Below are 12,357 nucleotides of genomic sequence, written 5' to 3' on the forward strand. Positions count from 1 at the left end.
AATGTTTTAAGTTCATCATATATCATTTACTAACCTTCACAAGAAATATGCTAATGTATTATATATTTTCTAGCAACATATTCTAAGTATTTCTTTGCCCCATTAAAACTCAACTAAGAAACTTTTTGAAGTATAACAACATTTTATAGAGACAAAAATATATACAAGAAATTATATTAAAGGGTATTTTGAGGCAAAAGTTTGATTCAAAGACAGTGATGGTAGCTAATACACTGAAAATTCTGGATCATGTTGCCTAAGCTTGGGTTTGCATATCTCTCAGTTCTGATAAGGACCAATTTCTTTTTCTATGCCTCTACTTACATAATCTCTGTGTAAGTAATGATGAAATTAAATCATAGATACTGCTTATGTGACAGTAGGTACTAAAAAATTTTAAGTATTATTATTGTGGAAGAACCATGAACTCATATCCTTTAAGATTACTGCAAATCTTAAACCTGTTAAGACATCAACATGTGACATAACCAACTTATTTTCTTTCAAATGAATCATCTTCTCATCAATGAATGCCTCCTGAAACTTATGCAAATGCTATGATGCAATGTTACTTGAATTTAAAAAAAAAAAATGCTCCAAATACAAGTCTTTTCCTAATTAACCATATTCTCACCCTAGTACCCTATTTCCTTGCTTCAAAGTTTAATCAGGACTTTGCTTTTCCTCTCTTCCTTTCAATTATTAACATCCTATCTTAGTTAGCAGAAAGGGGGACTTCTCTCTACCATAACCTCCTCGTATTCCTGGTCCTCCTGATTGTCATCCTCATTCTCATCATCTTCTTCATCGGGCTCAGGCAAGTCCTCATCATCATCCAGCTCAGCTAGCAGAGTGCTGGCACGGCAGCTATCCAGGAAATCTAGAGGACAAAACCACCAGCCTCATTCTCAGAACAACTAACAGGCATAACAAAATAACTTTCTATACTGGTTTTACAAAACAGTAAAATTCAAGAAAGACAAGATCATAATTAGTGATTCCACCCATCACTACATGTACAGCATGGATAAAAATGACAGTCACAAGCATGGCAGAAAACTACGTAGGATAAACAATGACCATAAATAAATCTGAATCTGCAAAATCATAATATGGAAGGTCAAGAACACCGGCCATGTTAAAAAATAATAATAATCATATTCTCATTCTCAGCATAAGTCACAAGATGAAAAAGATAATGGAAAGGGAACACATTGGAGATATTCACTCTGTCAACAAATACCTACTGAGTACCTATTATGTGCAAAGTCTTGTGTCAGGCACCAGGTATATCTTTGTAACAAAACAGACTAAGGTTTGAGCCCATGTTGAGCTTATAGTGAAGAGGCATTTAAGGAGTAAAGGAATGAAAGGCCAGGATTTGCTGTATAAGCTGGTTCATTAATGACAATAACCATGAAAGGAAATGCCAATTTACTTACAATTAAGGAATAACAAATGTACCATATTCCTTATTATCTACATTATCTTCCACATAAGGAAGTTCAATAAACTTGAATTGTTTTTTTCTTCTTCCTTAGGATCTCTCCCCCTCACTCTCCCAGTGAAGATATTGTCAAATAAACATTGTCCCACATAATGAAAATATAAAAACTAAAAACAGTAAGAGGAATAATGAAATTAAAACAGGAAAAGTTTTTACTATATTTGGAAGAAAAGAAACTTCTATGGGTTAACAGATCATACACTCCGCATTTAAGAAGAAACCCAGAAGACAATGCGTAATTATTTTGAAACTAGCATTTGCAGACCTCAGAAACAAATATTTATTTTTAAGTCTAAAAATGACTAAGGATTAAAATTTCAATAACTGTTAGTGGATGGCTAGTAGAAGAGGTTGGATACTATATTCAATTAGTTTCTGAGGAACACAGTTTTTTGTTTGTTTTTTTTTTTTAATTTTTACCATGCCTGCTCTTTTTTTTTTTTTAAGATTTATTTTATTTATTTATATAAGGACTGGGTACAGCAGAAGCACGGGAGGGTGAGAGAATTCACCAAAGCCAGAGTGGAGAGCAGAACAGAAAGACTGACGAAGTACACTGCTGAGGGGAGCAGCAGGTGGCAGGAGAAGTCTGCACACCACGTGGGACCCTAGCCCGGCAGCTGGGGATCGAACTGGCACTGCAGAGGCTGCGCCACCAGGTGAGGCCCAGGAACATAGTTTTTAACACTAACATTCCAAAGTGAGAAAGTGTCATCAAGCAATGGTGAATCACAGCTAAAATGACAACACATTTTCCTTAGAGACTATCATAAATTAATGGCATCTTAAATTTGATGAAATATATTATTCCTAAGACCTATAAGATGCCATCCTGCAAATTAGAAAGCAGTTCTCATGAACAGGATATTACTTTTAAAGGAAAATTACCTAATTTTATATACTGAAATTCCATCTCATGTTATAATCCATTGATGTCCATTTTCCCCCTTATCTTCCCCTTTTTATCAGAGAACAATAAAAAATGTCCCTAAAACAGTAAGTTTGTAGAAATTATCAAGCACGTGTTATTTTTATACTTCATAAAAGCACTCTTAAGAGTCCTCTAGTTTTAGGAATGTATAAAAGGAAATTCAATCAACTACAAATAATTTTTTTAAAAATCAATTATTAGCCCTAATTCTTTAATATTTTTTCTCACTAGCATACCCATAACTTTCTTAACCTTCAAGAACTGAAGCTTGAGGTTAACATAACACAAAAGAGGGAGGAACAAAAGGCCCCCATGAGAAAAACTAAGTAGAAAAGTGCTTATTCAATGAATATATAGCTACTTCATGGTTTGGAGAGCTTCAGGGTTTGTGGACAAAAATAATCCACCTACTAGGAAAGTTCCCCAAACTCCAAAAGGACAGGAGCTCCTGTGTTCAGGACTCTTCTGGATTTTACCCTATGCATTCTTTAATCTGAGTGTTCCTTTTCATAATTAACTGATAATCTAGTAAACAAAATGCTTTCCTGAGACTAGCAATCAAGTCTGAGGAGAGGGTCATAGAAAACTTTACTATAGATAAAAGCATAGAAGTCAATCTGGGGTGGCTAAAGGAATTATAGGGAGGGGTGCGGCACACTTAACCCATGGAATCTGAAACTACCTCTTGGTAGAGCCAGAATTGAGTAAAATTGTAGGACTCCAGCTGGTATCTGAGATTTGCTTGTTATGGGGAAACGTCACACATATTTAGCAATCAGAGGTACCAGAAGTGTTTTGTTGAATACTGAGAATAGAGGAGACACAACGGAGTGTTTTCCCACTTACATTATACTATACTGGGAATCTAACTTTAAAAAGCTTATTACTCCATTAATTCTATTCTTCCCTGATAAAGGTAGTAAATAGCTTCATTATTGTGGCTCTTCTAATAAAACTTCATTAATGACAAAAGTCAGAAAAGAATGGCACATAATAGTTCCTTAATGTCCGTTTACAATCAGGTAATTTCTTAATAATGTTTCATACCATTGTTTTTTTTTTTATTTTAGATAAAAATGCCATATTTCTAAGACTAATTCTTTTCTAAGTTGAAAAAAAAAGCACAGCAGAAAAATATAATGAAAGTATCACTATATAAATAGCTAAATATTTTCAGCTATAACTTACCATATAAAGAATATTCTGCTTCCTGGCCTGTGTCACTCTCACTGGAGGTTGACGTGAGGCTGGTGGTTAAAGTATTACTTAATGACTGACCAACTGATAAAACTGTTGTCGCTGTAGCTACATTGCTGCTGCTAGTAACACTGGATGTTGACATAGTCACTGTTGATGTAGTACCAGGTGTGGTCAAATTAGGGAAACTCTGTGCACCCATAAGAGGAGAAGCTAAAGATAAAAAAGAAGTAAATGAGGAAAAATAGATGGGATTGTATAAACCTTAGAAAAAACATGTTTTATATTTAGAAGGTAGAATGAGATCATAAAACACAATAATTATTAAAACACTATAAAGCAACAACTTTGGGAACCCAACTGAAATCCAACTAAAATTATATTATGTTTCAAAAAATTAATTCTAATCTTTAAAAAAAGTGAAATAGGCAATGAAGTAATTTCCATTATTTTCTAAAGGAATTACTTTGACTTGTTAGTAGCTTAAATTAGAAAGCTATTATCAACTTAGGGCCTACGTAAGTTATACCAGTGTGACGCTCTGGTCTCAGCTGACTATGATGACAGTTAATAGTCATTTATATCCTCATTCATCTGTGCTTAATGATTTACCATGAAGTGGAAAACAGAAGTGACTTATTATTTCATCCTTTCAGAATAAAAAGTTCTTTGTCACACCTGATCTAGAGTCTGAAAAATTTGTGATGCTAGTAACCTCCATACACATGAAGTGTTAAATTTGACATAGTTCTATTTAACATGGTTACTAATATAAAGACAGCAGTCAGAACCCAGAGAATAAGAAACTCTACTTTGCATCCCTCGGAGTGGAAAAAGCATTGGGTTCCATAAGGAAAAGCTCACTTACTTGCTGTGCTCATCACATTCCTCCCCAAAGTATTAGTGTTGTTATCACTGCTGCTTCGGCTTAGATTCATGTTGTTCGTGGCATTAGTCCGTGCTATATTTGCCACTCTCCTTACAAAACTCTCCAAACTAGATGTTTCTCTTGAGGACAGGTTAGGAACACTTGCACTAGAGCTCATAGGGGCCCCAGCAGCCAATAAAGAACTAACTGACAGTCTGTTACTTGCTGAAGAACTAAGGGGTCGTTGTGAAGCTGCTTCTTTATTAGTTAATTCAGATACTGAACTAACATCAGGAGAACTAACACTAACAATCCCCATGGATATTGCACTAGACTCCCCAGGAGTACGGACAGAACTATCAGGGCCTAATTTTCTTTCAGCATTTTCACTTCCTGTTTCCGCTGTTAAGGTGCTGGTGCTTGCACTGGAAGATGACCCTACTTCTGTTTGAGGGACGTGTTCAGCAGATGAAAGAACAACAATTGGTTCATGGACATCAGCTCCTGAAACTATACTGTGTTCCATTACAATTTCTGATCTCCGTTCCGTTTTGGTCGAACCCAAGCTGATGTCGCTGCTACTGGCCACGCTACACACAGAACTGCTGCTTCCTTTTCTACTTGAGGAGCCTGCAGCAGCAGATGTCTTGTCTGGACAGTTGTTTTTCACCAAGCTGCTCCATGATTGCGTTGTGCCTGAAACAGTGGATGAAACAGGTTTGGGTGATGCCACTGTATCAGGGTCGTACCCTGGTGCAAGCTTGAGGTCAAATTTTCCTTCTGCGCCCATACGGTAAGAGTTTGAGCCACCAGCATCCCAGGTGACATCAATCCAGCCTGGAAAGGGACAGGAGTTTGTGAGACCCAGCAGAAAGCAGATAGGAGCGTGTCAGACAGTTGCTCCACAATATGGGATCAGCTTTTCATCACGGCTGTACTTCTCTGAGTTACTATAATCACTTAAGATCTGCCAACTAAAATTAAATTCTTCCTTTTATTTTCTAATTTCTGAACTGTTCACTCTGGTGATTTTTTCTAAAAAAGAGTCATATTTACATCTATTGGGGTATCTTTTAAAAGGAAGAACTGCTAAAAAAGATTGATATGAATGGTAAAATACTGCAATTTCATCAAGTATAAATTAAATCTAAGTAAAAGGTTTTATAGTTGTGATTACATGGTCGTCAAATGGTCTTTATAGAAAAAAGTGCTGGTTTACCATTAATTTCTAAGTTTGGGCTTAATCCTGTAACAGACAAAATAATTATATATTGCTGCAAAATTGTTAGGTCACTAGCTCAAATAACACTAAGTTAGCATTTCGGTTGTGTTCTCAAAGTTCAGTGGGTACTTGGTTCTTTTATGATCAAGTATAATAAGTTTGAAAAATTACAGAAAATTCTAAAAACGAAAAGTAAAACTTAGTACACTAAGTTCTTTTATTAGAACCTATATGCTAAAACTAGTAATGTGTAAAGAACTAATGAGCATAATGATATTCAATCTATATGTATTTGTACTTGGAAAAAAATACTTATTTTTTTTTTAAAAATGGTAACTTCCAATAGCAATAAAATAAATTGCCTACTAGAAAGGAAATTAATAAAAATTTTACAACATTATTTAATTACTTCAGGGAAAAGCACAACACATAACAAATATTTTTTTTAAATATAGTAACTCTTTATTTGTAAGGTTAAGAAGTACTTTACCCATATTCGCATATATTCCCATGTGTGTGCATGGATGCACATTCACATGTAAGATCCATATATGTTTGTGATGTGGCTCAGACAGGTAAAATGCCTCTGGGGATTATCTGTGTATAAGCTCTTTGAGAGGAAAAGTATTGCCCCAAAACTACATAATCTAATTTAGATGAGATTTCAAGTTCTCAATTTATTCCTTATGTTGAAATAACCTCTGAAGAACCAACAATTAACGATCTCTTCTGCAATATGGAAAAAGTATAAGAGAAGGGTTTAAAAACATATCCCAATCACAAATAAAATTAAGATCTGTATTGTATTAAATGGTTAAAAAATATATATACTGAGAATTTATTTTACAGCACTTATCCAAATTTTATTTGTATGTTTATATTTTACCCAGAAAGCAGGGGGAATCATTCTTTTTTGTTGACCATTGAATACTGGAAGTCTAATGAAGAACTTTTATATAGTCAGCATTCTAATTTATGGAATAAATGAAAAAAATTAAGGTATTCCTACCAATACACAGATTCATTAGAAAGGAAATATATTTGACTGATATAAAATGGAAAAATAATTTTAAAATGTAAACCATTCAAATTAGGTTTGAGAATGTGTTTGAACTGATACCTACGGTGAATTTAGAAAGGGTAGATGCATACTATCCTTAAGTATATAGGTAGAAAACTCTTAACTACTCCTATGCCCAAAAAAGTAGATTAAAAGACAAAGAATTAGCAATAACTAGCCATATTTAGAAATGAATGGCTTACGTATTTGAAAACTAAGAATCCTCTCTGACATAAAGATTTTGAGGTATGACTTAAAAGAAATGGCCATTTAGATAAGTCAAAACTCTGGTTTTCTACATTGTCAAATCAGCAAAGCTAAGCCTTTTAATATGAAAAATTCTGAAAGTAAGACTCCAATTTTTCTACATAGTTGCTTCCAATCCAAGAATAATGAACTGCTTTCACACATCCCTAATTAGCCAACATACTTCAAAGCAAAACAAACAACATAAAAGAGAAAGAACATATAAGTATCAGTAAGATATCTAAAAACAATATTTGAAATTTCTGAGTTAAATGGTATTATTGTCATCTCAACTATTATGATTCCATCAATTTAGCAATTACATATGTGCTTGTTCACTATAAACCTGCTTTGGTTATAATGATTTACAATTACAGTATGACTATATAGAAATGCAATAGGAGAGAAATGCAATAGGTAGTAAGATAATTCAAGGAACAGAATCTTAAAATAAGTTAAATAAGTGTCTTTATTACATAGAACATATTAAGATATTAAATTTTAGTCATTTTCTAAACACTGTCACTTCTATTATAGCTCTTTAAATATTTGATATGAGTTGAGACTAAGAATATTTTACTCTTCTTTTTCTTTTTAATGCTAGGCAAAATTTATAAAAACCCATTACTGTTTAAGCAAATTAGTTGCTAAAAGTCTTTTAAAGTCATAAGAAAAAAATGGTAATATTTATAGTTGCAGCTGGGAGTTAAAAGCAATTTATCAAATGTGTCTGTCACCCTAAAATCTATAGCATCCAAGATTAAAAATGAACTTGATTTAAACAATAAACTCTGAAAACATTGAAGTTTAAAATCCCCAAAAAAGATGGTAGACTAAGAAACAGCATGAGATATCTTAGTAATATATTAATAAATGAAGAGGCGATCATTTTGTTCTATACTTATTGAAAGGCAGTAACTAAAAATGTTAAGGTTTGTATTCTGTATAACTTATAATAAACTGTTATTATCTGATTTCTGTTAGGCTAACAAACACAGAGCAGCTTAAGAAATAAAAGCGTAAGAAATAAAGATCAAGGAAACTTAAGAATAAACAAAAATAATCTTAAAATGTGTCTTGAGTGTTATCAATTTATGTCAATTATTAATCATCTCAAAGTATTAACAATAAATTTGTAGTCAAATCTAAGAATAAAATTCTCCTTATTTCTAAGTAAGTGATTTTTCCATTTTTAATGTAAAATCAATAGATCAATCTCTTAACATACTGCTGGCACATTTATACATTATGTCAAAATAGTAACAAAAATTCATATAAGTATTCAATCTCTCTACCACAAATGCTAAGCACCCACTCACCATTATGCAGTTCTCCTGTTACAGTGCCTTCTCCCTGTGGACTACCATCCTGATCTCGCCATTTCCAATCAAGGCCTCTGATCACACGAGCTCCTGGAACCATGTATTTCAGAACCTGGGAGCGTACTAGACGTCTCTGTCTTCTAAGATTAGCCTCTGCTTCCTTAGCTGCTTTCCCTGAATGTAAAAATAAGAGAAATGTGAACAAAATCACTCTTTATAAATTATAAATGTAATTGTTTTAGTAAATTAGAAAAACTAATTATCATCTCTTTACCTAGCTGATCTTCACATACTCCATTTACAGTCCCATAAAGTTCGAATCCAGATAGTGAGAGATAGTGGGTTTGTCCACTAGCATTCTTCCCCATTTGTTTAATTCGCACATGTCGCCACCCTTGTTTTTCATCCTTTGGTGGATCAAAGGGCCAGGTTGCTGTTGACCTATGAGTGTGTAAGGGAAAAAATTGTGTAATGTTTTAAAACAGATGAAAATATGTACAAAGTAGAAAATATTTCTTTTTACATAATATAGAATGATAGGAAAATTAAGCTTTTAAAGTCAGTCAATAGTTTGTTACAAGAATCAAGAAATCAAAGGAGAAAAAAAAGTAGACAAGAATGAAATGTTTAAAATGTATACTATTAATTTGACTCATAACATTAAATCATTTATGATTAATATAACCCAAAGAAATGATATAAAAAATTTTAAAAGTAATATGCTTTTATGATAAAAAAAGATTTTTAAAAAATTTTGCAAAAAAGAACTCTACTATACTGCTGGTGGGAATGCAAACTAGTCTAACCACTATGGAAAGCTGTGTGGAGGTTTCTCAAAATACTAAAAAATGGAGCTTCCATATAATCCAGCAATTCCACTCCTGGGGATCTACCCAAAGGATATAAAAACATTAATTCAAAAGGACACCTGTACCCTTCTGTTTATTGCAGCACTATTTACAATAGGTAAGCTATGGAAACAACCCAAATGCCCAAAAATAGATGACTGGATCAAGAAATGTGGTATACATACACAATGGAATATTACTCAGCAATCAAAAAAGATAAATCATGCCATTGACAGCAACATGAATGGAGCTGGAAGGGATTATGCTCAGTGAAATAAGCCAGAAAGAAAAATATTGGATGGTTTCTCTTATAGGAGGAATGTAGAGGAAATAAATAAGGGAATGGGAGGTAGGGGAATGGGGGAAGTAATTATAATAAATTAAAAATCAATATCAACAGGCAACTATAAATCAAGGACATTCTGCAGGAGAGGAGGAGAAAGAAGGATCAAAACAGGGGTGGGAAGAGCACAAGGGACTATGGTGATAGGACATGAGTGAATTGGTGGTAAGAATTTCACAGGGATGACACCTGAGGAGAGAAAGCATACATTGTACAAGAATGATGTAAATTATATATAAAATAAAAAGACAAAATAAAAAGAAAATACAAAAAAAATTTTTTATGAAGTTTTAAATACTATATTACCTATTATCCTAAAGTTATGAGGGTTCTTTCATACTACATCAAAATCAAACAATAACTAAACTCCAAACTCAATCTACACCTAGAAATATGGCATGATATATAACCAAAATTTATTACAATTCAATTTTCTAGAAATATAATACTGACATTGTCTTTATATATGTATGTTTATGTGTGTGTGTATGTATTATGGATGGATATATTATGTGATGTATTTATGGATGGATGGTTAATGTAAAATTCAGGGTGATACATAAAAAGAAAAACTTCTAAGTCAGCCATAATTCTAGAACAAATAATAGTGATGATTAATTTGCTAAAAATTCATCTCTATTATGTGAATAAAGGATGATAGAAAAAGTTTACTCAGTTTTTACTAGTGTATGGTATATAATATATACATATTATATACTTAAAGCTACGTAGCAATTTCTTTTTAAGTCAGTCAGCTTTTTACTAATGTTTAAAGTTTTAGACAAAGTTGTGGTAAAGTAAGTATTTTAAAGTTTTAATTCCTAAATTATCAAGTGATATATATTTTTAAAGATTTATTTTATTCATGCGTATAAGAACTGGGGTGCAGGCCAGATGTGCAGGAGGGTGAGAGGATTCACCAGAGACAGAGCTGGGAACAGAACAGGCAGAATGACCGAAATACACTGCTGAGGGGAGCAGCGGGAGAGACAGTAGAGGTCTACCGCGCCTTGTGGGGATGTCCGTTGCCGGCCAGGATCAACCTGCGCTGCAGAGGCTGCAGACAGCTTCACAGCGCTGCGCTCAACCGTCTGTGCCACTGGGGAGGCCCTCAAGTTATGTTTTTTTTTTAAAGAAAGAAAATCTTGGTTCAATATCTCATTAAGAAGAGAGTTCTAAGGGTAAATACAATCATAAAAATAAACAAAGCTCTTTATTGAAGTTTCCAATTTTCAAAGACTCCTCAACTAACCCTGGTTCATTGAGACTGCAGTCATCAACATGGGTATACAAAGAAGTCCAGTTCTGTCCATCTTTGGATACCTGGAAAACCCAATTTCTCAGTGCGGATCTTCCATAACCACGAGCATGACGAAGTGTATATGCTGATGGTATCACCCAAAGACCCAGATCTATGGCAAACCAGGCATTTTTATCATCATTGCTATGACAATTTAAAGCTGAATTATCACGACTTAGTATGTCTTCTAAGCGGCCATAGGGTAGATTTCTTCCTTCTGATGATGTTACTACTACAAGTCCATAAGCAGCTGGATTTACCCACTCATATGCGGTTCTAGACAAAGATTAAAAAAAAAAAAAAAATCAGCAGTTAACAATAGTAAGTATTTGCAATTGTTCCAAATAGCTTTTTTCCATATAAAATAAAATTTAAAACCCTGAGTTTAACCTGTGAGACAAAATACCTTAAAGTGCAGGATAATCAGAATGGGTAACTATTTATTCTACTACCTAGACTTTTATTTTAATCTACTACCTAGAAATTTATTTTACTACCTAGATTTTTTCTTTCCAGGTGAATGTTATCACTCTACATTAAATAGAATGACTTACTTGGCATTAGTACCAATCCAATAAATGATTCCATTTTCATCAAAATCGTGCTGGTGCCGAAATATAAAATTTTGTCCTTCTCTTAATTTTCGAACAAAAACAAATGACGACCGATCAAAATCATACCACTGCTTTGCCACCTAAATCAAGAAAATATGCAAGACACTCACCTTAATACGTCATTTTCAGGTCTATTGTCCACTTTTTTCTAAACCCATTTTATGTAAATTGTTTTATTGTAAGTCATTAAAGAATATTTGAGGAAAATACAGGAAACAAATTTCCACAACAAAGTACCCCAGTATTAAAATCACAGTATTTCTGTAGTCCATTATCTTAATAGGATAAAAGCCTTTATACCATATAAAAAACTTTTTTTATCAATCTTAATACATTTTAGTAGTTGCATAATATTGAAATAAATAATTTTCAACGTGATATTCCTTTATTGACTGATATTAAGGTTTTCTTCACTATTTGAGTATTATAAATATATATAAAAAACATCTTTATGAACAAACCATTTATGCTGTATAAAGATGATTTTCTTAGAATAGATTCCAAAAGGGGCCTTCCTGGTGGCATAAGGGATTAAGTCTCAGCACTATGAAGCTATCTGCAGCCACTGTAGCCTGAGTTCAATCCCCAGCCAGAGAGCTAACCCACATTTGGCAAGGAGACTTCTCCTATCTCACCCACTCTCCCGCTGCTCCCCTCAGCAGTATATTTCAATAGATCTGCCTGTTCTGCTCCCCACTCTGTCTCTGGTGAATCCTCTAAGCCCCCACCCCCAGCCTATACCCCAGCTCTTGTACGTATAATAAATAAATCTTAAAAAAAAATAACAGGGCCTCCCTGGTGGCACAAGGGTTTAAGCTCCACGCTATGAAGCAATCCCGCAGCCTCTGCAGCAAGAGTTTGATCCCCAGCCAGCCAGGGAGCAACCCACATGGTGCAGC

The 12,357-nt window shown here is 33.8% G+C and overlaps 2 protein-coding genes across 6 annotated transcripts in view; one reads left to right on the top strand and one right to left on the bottom strand.

Annotated features, from left to right (window-relative positions):
- The window catches only part of AP4S1 (adaptor related protein complex 4 subunit sigma 1), a 57,476-nt gene extending 55,342 nt beyond the window's left edge, over positions 1-2,134 (top strand). The window contains exon 5 of the mRNA XM_054689683.1: positions 1,979-2,134. Coding sequence (XP_054545658.1) covers positions 1,979-2,119 — 141 coding nt within the window. The 3' untranslated portion in view covers positions 2,120-2,134. The remainder of the gene's footprint in view (positions 1-1,978) is intronic.
- HECTD1 (HECT domain E3 ubiquitin protein ligase 1) overlaps positions 1-12,357 on the bottom strand; it is an 86,115-nt gene that overhangs the window by 18,901 nt on the left and 54,857 nt on the right. For 3 of the 5 annotated variants that reach the window (XM_054689660.1, XM_037503182.1, XM_037503183.2), the window contains exons 21-27: positions 11,399-11,538; positions 10,797-11,120; positions 8,628-8,794; positions 8,351-8,527; positions 4,504-5,340; positions 3,627-3,848; positions 747-880 (exon numbers count right to left, since the gene is read on the bottom strand). In XM_054689660.1, coding sequence (XP_054545635.1) covers positions 747-880; positions 3,627-3,848; positions 4,504-5,340; positions 8,351-8,527; positions 8,628-8,794; positions 10,797-11,120; positions 11,399-11,538 — 2,001 coding nt within the window. The remainder of the gene's footprint in view (positions 1-746; positions 881-3,626; positions 3,849-4,503; positions 5,341-8,350; positions 8,528-8,627; positions 8,795-10,796; positions 11,121-11,398; positions 11,539-12,357) is intronic. The other 2 variants (XM_037503184.1, XM_054689654.1) reach the window with 2 other exon arrangements.

Source organism: Talpa occidentalis, unplaced genomic scaffold (assembly GCF_014898055.3).
Source record: "Talpa occidentalis isolate TD23 unplaced genomic scaffold, MPIMG_talOcc4v2.1 talOcc4.11, whole genome shotgun sequence".
In the NCBI taxonomy this organism is placed as follows: domain Eukaryota; kingdom Metazoa; phylum Chordata; class Mammalia; order Eulipotyphla; family Talpidae; genus Talpa; species Talpa occidentalis.